At 43.3% G+C, this 14913-nt stretch overlaps 1 protein-coding gene across 1 annotated transcript; it reads right to left on the bottom strand.

The window, feature by feature from the left end:
* Positions 1–215: 215 nt before the first annotated feature.
* Positions 216–2531, bottom strand: LOC119888420 (vegetative cell wall protein gp1-like). Its single transcript, XM_038698974.1, has 4 exons — positions 2275–2531; positions 834–1096; positions 485–732; positions 216–305 (listed from the first exon to the last, which is right to left on the bottom strand). The coding sequence occupies exons 1-4, from the start codon at positions 2529–2531 to the stop codon at positions 216–218; spliced, it is 858 nt and encodes a 285-aa protein (XP_038554902.1).
* Between the last annotated feature and the right edge of the window lie 12382 nt (positions 2532–14913).

The raw sequence follows: 14913 nt of genomic DNA, 5'->3' as shown, positions 1-14913 counted from the left end.
AGGTTGACTACTGGCAGGTGTGGCAGGCTGACGAGGTGGCTGATGAGGTGCAGGTGCGGGTTGTTGGCTGGGCTCAGGAGCAGAGGGAGAGAGAGCACACACACAGGGGAGAAAACACAGGGAGGCAGGCAGGGAACAGAAAACCAAGGAAAAAGGAGAAAAAAAAACAGGACACTCACCGTCAGCCGGGCTGCCACCACAACAGGGCCCCCTCCTCAACGGACGCCTCCCGGCGGCCTTCCCACTGGACTAGGTGGGGCTTGGCAGACGAACGTCGGGGGGGAGGAAGTCGCACTGGGGTCCGGCTAGTGGGTGTCCAGGGTCCAAAACAAAACACAGGGAATTCAGGGAGGGCTTCAGGACTGGGAAGGGTTAGGGGAACGGGCAGGGCTGAACTGAAGACAAGGCTAGACAGGGTGCCAGAGGGTAGAGCTGGGGTACCAGGGAGTTCAGACGGGGTGCCAGAGGGTTCGGGCTGACGTACCGAGGGCGGAGCAGAGGGACCAGGGGGTTCGGGCTGACGTAACGAGGGCGGACCAGAGGGACCAGGGGGTCCGGGCGGACGTCCCGAGGGCGGAGCAGAGGGACCTGAGGGTCCGGGCGGACGTCCCGAGGGCAAAGCAGAGGGACCTGAGGGTCCGGGCGGACCAGGGGAGCCAAGGAGTTCAGGGGGGCGGCCCGAGGACAGAGCAGGGGAGCCAGGAAGGGCAGGCGGGCAGCCCGAGGACAGAGCTGGGGAGCCAAGAAGGGCAGGCGGGCAGCCCAAGGGCAGACCAGGGGAGCCAGAGAGTTCGGGCGGGCGGCCCGAGGGCTGGGCTAAGGGGCGAGAGGACCTCTCCAGAGGAACGGGGAGCGGGGCGAGACAAGCCAGAGAGTTCGGGCAGGCGGCCCGAAGGACGGGCTAAGGGGAGCCGGGCGTGGCGACCCCTCCAGGGGCCGGGGAGCCGGGCTAGGGGCTGGCAGCGAGACAGCAGCGGGGGGAGTCAGGGACGAGGCTGCTGGGCTGAGGGCCTTGGTGCGAGGAGCAGGGGTCAGCCGGACCTCCGGCGGGGCTGGAGCCGGTCGGTCCGCCAACAAGGCATGGGGGCTAGCGGCCCTAAGGGGCAGGGGATCGGGTGGGACAGGCCTTAAAGTATTACAAGCAGGCCAGACAGAATAAAGAATCCCCTTAATGAAATCTACTTAGAAGTCTCCTTAAAGGTTAATTATTAAGATTTTGTTAGATTTTACATAAACTGTATGGTAGAGAATCAACACCTTAAATATAGTTCAGTACCACGTGAGTAGCTACTTTACCCATCATAAAAACTAATCACAATTTGTTATATCATACTATGTTACTGCTGTCAAAATGTATAATTTTAGAGAAATTATACAGTCAGTCAAAGTGTTAACTCTGTTATTTATTTCAGAATAAGGGACGTACACATAGTTTTATAATGTATCACTCACCAATAAAAGCAATAAAAAGTAAGAGAAATTTGATGATTGCATATGGAGGAATGATCTGTCACGCCATTGCCAATAAACAGATACACAGCTGTGAGTTTGACTCTATCTCCACCATGTGGCCAAATGAAGAAACGTTTCATTTTATTTTACTAATTGTTGAATTGAATGTAACTGTTCCTTTCCCCCGATCATTTACAGAAAGACCGAAGAAGTACTGATTTAGCTGCAGAGTTGCTAAGAGGACTTGATTTCATGCAGGATAAGGCAGTTTGCAAAAATCTAAAGCACTGAGATATATATCACATAAACTGTGGATTCATTATCACATTAAATATTTATACAGACTTTAAACTTCCTTTAGAATAGAATGCAAGTTGACAAAATAACAAACAAACATTCAGAAGTGCTCTGGAGCTTTCAGTCACATCACATGATGTTCCTTATCATATGCCACCCTGAACAGGAAGTTCATGTGATACAGTTGAAAGCTCCAGAACAGCTACTGAATGTGCTTATTTCCTAAACTTGAATTCTGAATGAATGAAAAAGTAAAAAAAAATATTAGGATGTCAAACTGAAGAGGTGAAGCAGCCAGAGGGAATGTGTTCGCTACAATATACTGTACAATACACTCTATAGTCTCTGTCGCCATAGTCTCTGTTTTAGTTTGTAGTCTACGCTGTGCCTTTAGTGCTGTTCAGTCTGTTTTCTGTCTAGTGTGTGTGTGTGTGTGTATATATATATATATGTTTGTTTGTTTCCCTCAGTCTTTGTCCGGTCATTGAAGTGGTTTGTAGCTGGTAATGCGCTGTCTCGTCCTACCTCATGCCCTGCCTCATGCCCTGCCTCATGCCCTGCCTCATGCCCTGCTTCATGCCCTGCCTCATGCCCTGCTTCATGCCCTGCTTCATGCCCTGCCTCATGCCCTGCCTCATGCCCTGCTTCATGCCCTGCTTCATGCCCTGCTTCATGCCCTGCCTCATGCCCTGCCTCATGCCCTGCTTCATGCCCTGCCTCATGCCCTGCCTCATGCCCTGCTTCATGCCCTGCTTCATGCCCTGCCTCATGCCCTGCCTCATGCCCTGCCTCTTCCTGTATGTTCTGTGTTTTTTGGATTATGCCCTTTCTGGATTTTCTGTTTGATCGCCTTATTTGTTTGGACTCTGATTAATTTGGATTTCTTTGGACTCAGCCTCTCAAGTTGTAAGTGTGCTCGCTTTTAGTTTGCCTTGCAATAAATCTTTGAACTGTATCATTCAGCCTACGTGTCCTGCATTTGGGTCCACCAACCTGTTCAACCACACATCTTGACAATAAAAGGGTCACCACAGACTGAGCTGGCTACCAGAAGAGTCTGCTCCCAATGCGACAGAGGACAGATAGAGACAGATCTTTCTCACCTCATGTCCTATATACAAACTTTACAAGACAATTATTCCCCCATTTCCTAAATACATCTTCAATTCCAATCTAAATCTGACACACAGAAACTCCCTTACTTACTAAGAGAAATGCCCAAATGCCAAATAATCACAGCAAAATGCATCACCTCATGCCACGAACTGAGAACAACAAGTGAAAACTCAGTCTAATATAGGAAATACATAATTGTTGTTATTTGAATTAAATTAAAATGAAATAATCAAATGTGATATTATCACAATTATTATTGTTTCTTATTTTAGTAATTGTTAATTGGCAGGAGAATATGTCACTGCATGTCAAAATAAACACAAGATAAATTTTGTTTTTAGTTTGTTTGTCTTCTCTCTCTTTTTTCATTTTATTGTTAATTGTTTATATTTTATTATGTATATGTGACTTTCTGCTTTGGCAACATGTTTGAACTAAATCGTCATGCCAGTAAAGCCAACTGAGCTGAAGTGAATTGACTGAGTTTCATATCCGGGAAACTGCAATCGTTAAAGAAACAGATCAAGATCAATACATTAAAAAAAAAAAAAAAAAAAAACATAGAAAGAGATTTAGGAATCACACATCGGCAAATATTAGTGATATGAATAGAATAGAAAAACTTTATTAATCGCCAATGGGGAAACTTACTTGCCACCAGCTCACATCACACAACATACAGTATAAACAGAAAGGACGACCAGTATGTACAGACAAGAAAAATAACAATGCACCCATTTAAAGCCTTTAGAACCCTGACTGATTAGAGCTGACAGATTTTTAAAAATGTGACCAGAATGAAGAGCATAAAATCAAAAATCAGAAATATTTATTAAAAAATCGAATTGCTGTTGGGATAAAACTCCTTCTGAGCAGTAGAACACTGGGGCATCTTCAGTCGGCATCTAAAGGAACTACTAACTGTGGAATGGATGGTCTACAAGATCCATGATATTCTTTAGTTTGGCACTTGTTCTCTTTTCTAGAGTGACCTCGAGTGACTCAGAGGAAGGCCAATCACAGAGCCAGCCTTTTTAATCAACTTATTGATCTGATTTGTATCGTCTACAGTAATGCTGCCTCCCCAGCAAAGCACTAATAAAAAAGAAAACTGGCCGTAGTGCCTTGATATTTTTCTGCTACTTTCACTCAGTGTTGTATGCATTTCAATGGTGCAGACATTCACCTGTCAACTGGTTTCTGTAATTCAATACATTTCCACATGGTGGCAGCCCTGTAACATCAATGAGATGTAACAAACTTGTTGCAATGAGGAAAGAAAAGTGGAGCGAGACTGCAGAGCTGACTACAGTTTGTCTCAGGTTAAATTTATATTAAGTTCATTGAAGTCAGAAATCTTGGATTTTAGCTTTTTGAGGACTAAATTATTATAATTGCTGCAAGTGCTGTTCAAGATTGAAATTGAAGGATTTTACACGTCTACACAACATCAAAGCATCCATGTGGGCTTTTTTCAAAGATTGTGTTTGGTAGGATGTTTGTATTCAAATCTCTAAGTGAATACATGACAATACATACAAAACATTTTATTCTGTACTGATAACTTCAATACAAAATATTTAAGACACATTTAACATTTATTGGAAGATAATGTGGTGTTTTTGTATTGTGATAAGTGTTTGTTAACAAGTCCAGTTAACATAATCTCTTTTTATTATATGAATTCTATCAGGCAGCTGTATCTGACATCCAGAGAGGGCTGCTGGTTCTGTGTTCTGGTCCTTAGTGAAGAGTACAGTAGATGCAGAATTTTGTGGGCATTCCTTTACTGGTTCTTCCCCCGTGTGTCTCTTTCGTAGTTCTGAATTTAAACTGACAGCCCCTGTGGAGGAGTTGGTAGACTTCCCCAGCCATCTGTCTTAGAGCAGCCCCCCTCGACAACCCCTTCCCACCCTCCACGCATCCCTCATTCCCACACTGGGCCTTTGTCAGCAGTTCCTGTCCCTGGACTAGGCGTGGCGTGCGCAGAGGCTGGGGCAACCGTGGGTGCTTTCAGAGGCACCTGCAGATGGGACAAAGGGCCAAGGGTGCTGGGGCTGAAGACAGATTGATGCTTTGTGCACTGGGGCTGGAGAGAGTGAGAAAGAGAGGGGGGGATAGTTAGCTGAGAAGTTTTCAGGGAGAGGATTTTGGGGGAACATGGGTGGGTTGGGGTGAAGGGGGAGGTCTGTCACTCCAGTCTGTGTGAGTCCAAGCTTTGGAGGACCCGGAGAGATTGACAGCTTTTGTGGACCGCATCTCTGCACAATGGTTGTGCTTTAATGGGCGGTGAAGCTAGAGTAGAGCTTTGGGGAAGGTTTGGAGGGGAGGTGGTGCTTGGTAGTGGTTGCGATGGTGGCGGTGCGGGGAGGCTAAGGGATGGGGGGCCAAAGGCTTTACTGCTTTGCTTGGTGGGGACCAATTCATGGGTATTCAGTCCAAGGCTCGTTATTCACTGAATGCATCCAGTGGAGGAATGCAGCAGCATCAATTAGAATGCGTTAGTAGATAGCAACGCAGGGAAGAAAAACCTTTCTCTCCCTTTTGCTCACAGGACAACACAGTCCCACTATAGGAGGTGTCACAGCCACAAAGCCTTTTTTGTGGGTCTCTCTCCATTACATTACCAGTGCAATATGTAAGGTGGGGACTCTTTTGATTTAAATTAAGTGGAAAAAACACTAAATCCTATTTTTATTCAGCAGGGATAATGGTGTTATACTCTATAAAGGTCTTTAACTACTTATGTGTGGCTTAAAATCTTCCCCAGCTCCCTTTTCACTCCACCTCAGTGTCTTACTCTCATTGGGGGCATTATATTTATTCAATGGTGGAGGGTCAAAGACAGACTGTTAAACAGAGTTGCTTGTAGCCTTAACTGCCGCATCACTTCTAATTGTGTATCAGTGGGTCAGTGGTTTGTTGTGTTGTCCCCCTGTAAGAAAGGGAGAGCGGATATGAATTTAAACAGTATCTTGTAAGGCATTGTTTGGAGTGGGCTCAGGCCACCACTTCAGACTCAGAGGGCCTTTTTAAAAAAGAGTTTTTTTCCTTAACTTTCAAGACAGTGATATAAAAGAAGAGGAAGGAGTGGAAAACACTTTGATGGTGATCAAATGTCGGGGTTGACACACCATTCTGTTTTCTGAATGTAGAGAGGCCAGCCGCACATGCCCTTCGAACTAATTAGGCTGCACTTAATTGAATGCTTTTTCAGGTTGCACACAGCAAACACATTCTGTATTTGAAAACAATAAAAACAGCTTTAATTTCAATCAACCTTGTCCCTTAGTTTTTGTGGGGGGGTTTTCACTAAAACATTCCTACAAAATTTCCAATTCATGCTACTTGTGAGAAATTTAGAAAACAGACTTCAGGGTGAAAAAAGGTTATTCTGCACTGACAAACTTGAACAAACTGATTTTTTTTAAGTTTTCCATCCATGCACTCAGCATCCATTTTGTCTCCAATTTCCTTGCTTTTAACACAAGATGATACAGATGGCATGTGTGCTGAAATGGAATTGGGAATTTTTGTTCTCCTTAGGTTTAATGAGAACTAACTGGCAGGAACCTCTTGTAGAAAGGTGTAGATTTCAATATGAGCAATTATGCTTCATTTGAAGCCAAATGAGCCAAATTTGCATCCTCTGAAAAGGGAACCAGAGTTAAACTGTATGAAAAGTGCAGTAAATTGGGGCAAACATCGCAACGTGCAGAAATGCATCTCCGCTGTAATTGTGTAATTGTATAAGAGCTCTAAATGCACAGCCCAATTAAACTTGCTTCTTCTGCAAGGCAAAGAATTGGCAGGTTATTATGCAGCAAAGTATCAGCACATTTAAATAGCTGCCTCCCTCATGGGTGGGGATGGAGGGTGGGATCATTTGCAGCAAAATGGAATATCTGATCAAATATGGACAGATGTCTTCATACATGTGGAGCGGCTGTGAATTGGATTGGAAGAGGAAAGATGGATGGATGGCCTCCTCTAAGAGATAGAGCTTCCTGCCCTGAGTACTGAGAGGGCACAAGAGGAAGATGGTGAGAGAGGGGGAAGGTTAGGCTCTCAGTGGGGGAGACATTTGCTTGAAACACCAGTTGATGGGTTTCTCCCACAAAGGGTGGAGTGACGCAGTCTGCACTGCTGCAGAACAGCCTGGTCTCTGTCTGGATTAGGCCCTGCAGTACACAAAGGGGAGCTCAAGTAAACGGTTCATGAATGTTGATTAATTGATGCCATTTTTTGCAGTGTGCCATGGAGATTTAGAGGGTAGGGGTGCACGAGGGAGGTTGTGTGTATGCAGGGAGAACTGTGATGTGAGGTTGGAAAAGTGTTTTTGTGGGTGTATTTTTCAGATATGCAAATCTGAAATGGTTGCTATAGATCACAAACTGACACAAGTTTGATTCATAACTTCGGCAGAGATTCCTTAATCTCTCTGACTTCAATAAGCATGACAATTTGCCAGTTAAAAGTTCTAAGTGCTCAATCAAGCTGGCACACTGTGACTATCTTTGGTCTCTGTGTGCTTTGACTCCGATGGTGTTGTCAGATGTGCCCAGCTGGCACAGCGAGTTGCTCAGGTGGCAAAGGCAGCGAGGAGGTTCCCACGATAGGGGTTTAGGGGTACAGGTGTGCTTGGAGAATGAGGGTGGCCCAGGGCAAGGAGGGGCGAAGCACTGGCCCTTAGCCCACCTCAATGGAGGGATCCCAGGGGCCAACTCAATAGCCTGGGTTCCACTTGATGGAGAGAGAAAGGAACATTTCAGCCGCTGCCCAGCAGGAAAGATCTGGTTGTGGGAGACCTCTTTCAGGACTCACTGTTTGTCTGAAGGCTGTCACAGCAGATGAGTACTCAGCAAACAGCGTGAACAAGGATTTGAACCAGAAAACCAACAGTGCCTTGACAATATTGTGATTGGGCCTTGTCTCCTTAGAGGGGGCTGAAAGCCGAATTGAGAGCAGTAACAAGTGCACATTCAGAGCAGGACGGGGATGCCTTTGGGTTGTGTTTTATGTTTTTGAGGTTTGTATGTGGCGGATAAAGCAAAATCATGTTAATCTCCCTTTTCTCTCATCTAAAAGCAGAATGGGTGTGAACTTGTGGCACTTTAATTGTCTAACCAAAGTCTTAGAAAGTCATTGTTCAGTCTTGTCAAGTCAAATGTGAATGAGACCTCTGCAGTCTCTTGACCCAACACAGAAGACAAGTTGAAGCATTCCCATAAAATGTAAATAGAAGCACTGCAACAAACAGTTACACTGAGTTTATGTGAGTTATTTTCACCTTTTCTTGGATGCTTTGCCTGCTATCAAAGGACCCTGTTAATGAGCCTACTGTGGATAAACATCTATGTGTATAGATGATAATTTAGATGATACTGTTCTGTAGCTTTTCCAGCCTCTTTCAGTATTCCTGCTACACCTGATGATGTACTGTAGATTCACGGTGCCTTTGTGAGAGACAAAATACAACATAGTTTAGGTTGCAATCATAACTCTGTATTTGCTTTTGAATATATTTTTGATTGAGGAAGTGAGTGTGTATATTTGTATATGTATGTATGATTTTAAAATTGTTTACAAAAAAGAATATATTTTGTCATCTATTATACACGTATGCATGCATGCATATATTTACAAAAGACATGCATACAGTCAAGCCTGCAAGCTTACTCACTTAATGTGACTCACACAGACATGCATGCACCTTTGCTTTGTCACCTGGTTTCTGACCAGAAAAAGGATTAGAAGGAAAGTTGCAGCTTATTCCAGTGGAGAACAGGAAAGGAGAGGGGAACTTATTAATAACACATGCTGCGGCAACCAGCAAGATCCATCCATCCATCCATCCATCGTCAACTGCTTATCCTGCGTACAGGGTCGTGGGGGCAACCAAAGATACCTTTCCTAAACTAATGTTTTCTAATTTTGAGGATAAATAACACTTAAAATGATATGCAAATAAAATAATGCTTGTGTCTTTATTATTTATTTGTGGTAAAATCCATTTTGTCAATTTACATCAGTGGGTTTTCACACTAACAGGTTTAATAATATCTATCCATCAGCTGCTGACAACACATAGAATGAGGAGTGAGAATCAGTGAAATCAGATTACACATAAAACAAACCGATTATATGCTTCAGTTTTGTTTCCCCTCTGACTTTGTATACATTTATCGACCTATTTATCCATTTGATGGTAAGTGAGAGGGGCATACAAAGAGCGATGTTGTCTTTTGGAGGAGTTGGGCTAACTTTGAAGGTTTCTGAAGAGAGAGACTTGTGATGGAATGGGCTGGGAAGGACTGTGACTTCTCCATTGAGAGTGGAGGGGCACGCTGGATTAGCTTGATTTGCCTGTGAATGGGAGCATTCCATTATTCTTGTTAGGGAGCTGTCACATCAAATTGAGAAAGTGAAAACCTCCTTTTATCAAGCCTTTTCCAAGTGAAACTGAACGGGCAATCAATAACTGAATTCAGGCTCAAGGGAAAGTCAAGCAGAATGATATGGGACTGTTATAAAGGGAGTGTTTGTCAAATTGCTAATGTGAAAAAGTGGATAACTGATGTAATGTTGGCTCTAGATGCTTTTGAGAATAACAGAAAACTTAAAATAAAGAAATGAATTCATAGCGGTACAAGTAAAATTAGGCTCTCAGGACTCTTTAGTACTTGTAATAAAATGGTAATAATTGTGTTACAACAATACAACTGCTACCACTATTACACCTGCCACTACTACTAATAATAATCAAAATATGCAATAATGATAATTTTAAGAAGATTAATATTATATATATATATGGGACCATAACAAGTGCTATAAAAATATTAGCTTCAACAGATCAATCAGCAAAGCATTTAAAAAACATTCTGTAAAAAAATTAAACAAAAAATAAAAAACGTTTAAGAAACCCTCCAGAAATCAAGCAAATTACAAAAGCATTAATTTCCCACATTTAAACCAAAGGTCGAAAGACTTTGATAAAAAATGTTATTTGGTAAGAGTTTTAGGTAAGACATTATACCTTAATGTATATACAGATATAAATATTGGTAAGATGTTACAAATTGCATTTTTATTTGACAATATATTTGTAACATTATGATTATGGTAATTTTGCAATGAGTTCAATACAACCCGACTACTGTTACAAGGCCAAACAAACCGGGAGTGGCTCACTTTTTATTATACGAATGACACCATATTGTTTTGGAGTTTCATTATATTGACCTTATTGTGCCATTGTGCTTGTTCTGACACCATGATAATGCCTGAATACGGAGGGAATTATGCTCTGTATAAATAGATCCCATAGTCAAGGATCGCTTCAATTATCCCTCTACACATTGACAACATGAACAGAATAAAAACTAAAGCCTTAGTCCAAGCTGGTCTCAAGGCGCTCTGCAAACATTGTTTTGGCCATTGTTAGAGGGGCAGAGGAACATCATCAGCATCAATTGCAATAGAGAAAAGAAATACATTCATGTGCATAAACCTCTTTTATACAATCATAGCATTAACTGATAAAAAAATCAAATCAAAACTATATTTATGGCTAATTGTAAACAACATGGGCTATTTTTGTTACTTTACTACCTTTTTTTAATATATATTTCTTTCATTTCAGTCCTGTTACATATTCCATTGCAAATATCTTTAAAAAGTGTTTACAGCCATTTTCTATCATATTAAATTGCACATATTATTATGGCGAAGGGCTTCCTGCACATTCGAACCATTAATCAACAAATTTTCTCATATTCCTGCCCCCAATTCTTTACGCTGGATGGAGAAAATGAATTGGATCATTTGGCCTCATCAATCAATTTGGTAATTGATGTCTTAATCGTTACACAGTTAATTGAGCACCTTGATTGTTGCCTGTCATTGTTCAGAGTACCTAGATACATTGCCCCGCAACCAGCCTGTGCAGCAGTTTTGGGGAATTAGAAAAAAAGACATGAATTTTGTTGACCTACAATTGTGTTATATTAATACCATTTTTCCAAATATTAAGTGCACACAACAGAAGCAAATGGTGTTTTTGAAATGAGTTTTTATTCACACACCCCTTTTGCAAAATTGCAGCTTTTTTTGAAAAAGTAACTCAAAAACTAACAAACAGGAGACTATTCCTGCCAATAAGGGTATGTGCGGTTTTCATCAGCGTAATTGTCATCCATCCATCTTCTGTGCACAGTGAGTTGATAACAGCCTATGAAAAATGACTCCTGGCTGGTGTGTGGTGAGTGGTAACCACGTTAACAGCCCTCCGTGAAACACCAATTCCTCATTTATTCCACTTCACTGTCTTTTCTCCACCTCATATACCCTCTTACCTTCACATTTTCTCATAACAAATCTCAATGCATCCAGTCCTGACATTAGTTAAACAGTAGAGGCCCTGGCTCAGGCAGCTGAGGCTGCAGAGGCCACAGGCTCTCATATAGACAGACACTGATCTCTTCTAGCAGGGGATAGGTGTGCAGTTAGTGATCGGGGGTGGGCTGTGGGGGTGGAGTCCTTAATTGAGTTACAGAATACTTTAATTATGACTGTTTCCCACATTCCTGCTCTTAACACTTCACACACAATATGAGCCACTAAGGGAAAAAACCACACAGTTCCAGCCCCGGAGTGCAGCTGCGAGGCAATTATCATCAAGCACCCCTGCATCTGTGTACAAACAATCCCACAGCTGCTGGCATTGATACTGTATATCCAGAGCAGAGCAGAGAAAGCCCAGGTTGACCCCAGGGCTCCAGTATCGCCTTCAAGACCATGACCTATTCCTCTGGGAGATATTTGTGACACCTATAAACACACCTGTTTACAATTTGAAATGAGGTGTCACACATAGGTTTACCTCAGTGTGCGCTCTTTGTTAATACATGGAACAATGCATAAATGTTTGTCTTATTATGTAAAATTATAGAAACAGAAATCATTAGGTGCCTACTGCAGCACATGTCTAAAGAGTAAATACCAATCTGCCCTAAATATTCTATTCACACAAGTGTAGGCCTACAGTTTTCCCTTTTTTTCCCACTTAAGACGCTTTAAGGTTAGAAACACAATTGTATTCCACAGCATTTGACAGTATCACACATATTCTGCATCAGCTTGTTCCAGCTCTTCATTGAAGCAATATATTGCACTATGCGTGAACAAGATATAGCCCTTCATTGAAGCTATATATTGTTCACATGCACCGCAATATTTATACCCTAGGCTCCATGTTTTTTATGGCTGTAACTTTCTATCAAATGGAAAAATTCTAGATGTTTTGTGCATAATTATTAGACACATTTCCACCCACAGGTCAGGAAGGTATTTATGATCTGATATAATTACTGCATGTAATACTGTACATCCATGCATGTATGGACAGGCTTCAGGATAATGCTTATCACCAGAAGCTCTGCAAACACATTAAAATACACAAATTGCTATAAAAATATATTTTGTATGTGTGTGTTTGCAATTAGTGTTGGCATATGTGTGTGGAAGTGGGCTTAATGTGTGTGACCAAAAATGTGAGTGGGCTAGTGAGAGTGGCATGAGAGAGGGCCACTATGGGATAGAGGGGAGACAGAGGATGACTTTATGACACCGAGGGGACAGGATCAGGGGCAGAAACAGTGAGGGCCTGGAGGACGTGGAGGTGGTGTGGGGAGAGGGGCAGCCCTAGCTGTCAGCTCTGAGGGGCTGCTGGAAGACTCAGCGGGAGCCCAGCTTGGCCCCCGGGATGCCTTGTCACCACGGCAAGGCCCTGGAATTCAGCGACAAACAATGAGCTCCCGGGCCTCAGAGGGCACTCCGATTTGATAACCACATTAAAGTCCTAGCAACATCTGTTGGGGTGAAAGAGAAAGGCCTACTGGCAGGCTTTAACCCCCCGAAACTGGGATCATTAACCCTCAGCCCTGAGAGAGAAGGCGGACAAGAGCCCTCTATTTGTCAGCCGCCCTGCACAGTAATGTGGGGGCTAATATTTTACCAAAAACAGCGTGAGAAGAGAAGCGGCCCTGGGCACCATGGAGAGTACCCCTTCACTCTTTACACACACATTAGCAGGAAAGTTGTCTGTTTTACTTTATGGAACTCACATAATAACATTTGTTTAGCCTCCAAAGTGGAGGCCTTTTGAACATTCTTCTTCAGTGATATTGATCAAACAGCTGCACCTCTCTCAGTTACATTCTCTAATCTAAAACTAATCTTGTTGTTCCTTAAGTGTAATGATCGCAAAATATCTGAGCAAATAACAAATAAATAGAATGGACAGATGGACATCATCTTAATGTCATATGTAATACATTAACATACACAAATATGTGTGGGTATTATTTTCCCCTCTGATATGTAAATGTGTGGTTTGTGGCGAGGGGGCGAAGTTGATCGCGGATGGAGAAATAACAGGTGTCCCGTCACAAAGACACGTCTCAGGCTCCAGGATGCTCTGGTGCTTTGTGGGTCAGCGCCAAGCCTCATCCACCTCCACAGGTTTCAAAGCAAAGGCCACCTCTCTGTAATGAATAATTAAGGAAACAAAAGGCCCCGAGGGGGTAAAAAGGTGGGGGGGGGGGGGGGGGGGGGGGGGAAGCTGTGGAGGGCCTAATGCAACTAGGCCAGATGCAGCGGGGAGAGCTGAGGTTTTTGCCCCTGCGCTTCATAGAAAACATCATCCTAAATGTATTCCCTGGAGATGAGGGCCTGCAGGAGGTGCCCCCAATGCACAGGGTCCTCAAGTGCCTCCACACAAGTAATCCCATTCACTGCAGCTCATTACATGGGCAATTAAGTGCTGGGGTGGAGGAGCGAGGTGGGGTGGGGAGGGTGATGGCGAAGAAGTGGGTATGTGCATGTGTGTATGAGAGTATGGAGGGGTAACAGAGGCCCATCATTGGGTTTTAAGGATTGAAACCCCCCACCAATCTAATTCCCCTTCACCCAGCTTCTCCCTCGCTCGCCGAGAAGCCCCCTCCCTGCTCCTTCACCTGGGCTGAGTCTCTGTGGACACCTGCCTCTCCTAATGAAGATCTATGGCTTCATTTCCATTTCTGGAGTCATATCAGAGACTGCCAAGCACAAAACAGGCCTGTTTCCTCTGAGGCCTGGAGAGCCGGATAGAATGACACGGCTAAGTGCTCTGGCAGAGCAGGGCAGCTGTGGAGCCTGAAAATGGGATTTGGTTGGGGGTTCTGAAGTGGGGGGCTCGGATGGAGAGGACCTGATGTTTGGATTGGCCACAATGGCAGCCGTGTGCTACCTCAGCAGCTCCTCGGCACTAATGAGGCTTTCTACAGAGATGGAGGAGGAGAGGAGAGGGCATGAGGAGGTGGAGAAGAGGAGAACAGAGGAGTGTACCACTACACACCTACCTCACACACCACTCTCACCTTCTCTGCTGATAACAGCTACGCTAACTCTTGAAGATACACAACAAAGATCTTGTATAACAGAGTGAGTACACATTCATGTTCTCTCTCACACACACACAAGGGACAGGTGTCAAGATATAACCATCTTTGGGTTACTTGATATTTTTACAAAACATTTCATAAACCATTATTTACAGCATAATGCACTTACTTGGCTCTACAGCTGTTTAAGCTTTTTTCCTGTGTAGCTGCCATGTACTATAAATGCTTTTCAGTAAATAGTGATAACTTAAAGATATAAAAACTGTTAGAAGTGAAGGAAACACACAGTCAGGATAACTTAGGACAGGTATACTTTAAAATCCTGTCATTAACAGATTAGTTACTGGAGAAACTTTTTCATGTCAAAGTGTCAAAATCAAGTGGTTAAAACTTTTCATAAACTATGAATTTTTATTTTAAATTTATTTTAAATTACAATTGGTCAACAACAGCCCTGAGCTCTCCCCACCTGGCCCCGTTACCCCCTGTGCAGCGAGCATGTGTGTGTCTTTCAATACAGTGGTCAAGGCTGTGCTTGTTAACATGTTCTAGCTCACTGACTCCTCTCAGCACCCGGGGGTAGGGCCTCAGAGCTGAGCCAGGT

This window comes from Micropterus salmoides, unplaced genomic scaffold (genome assembly GCF_014851395.1).
Source record: "Micropterus salmoides isolate LMB-PRFRI ecotype aquatic unplaced genomic scaffold, ASM1485139v1 Ms_hic_scaffold_5, whole genome shotgun sequence".
Classification (NCBI taxonomy): Eukaryota; Metazoa; Chordata; class Actinopteri; order Centrarchiformes; family Centrarchidae; genus Micropterus; species Micropterus salmoides.
Note: the sequence above shows the minus strand (reverse complement) of the source record. Positions and strands in the feature narration are given on the sequence as shown.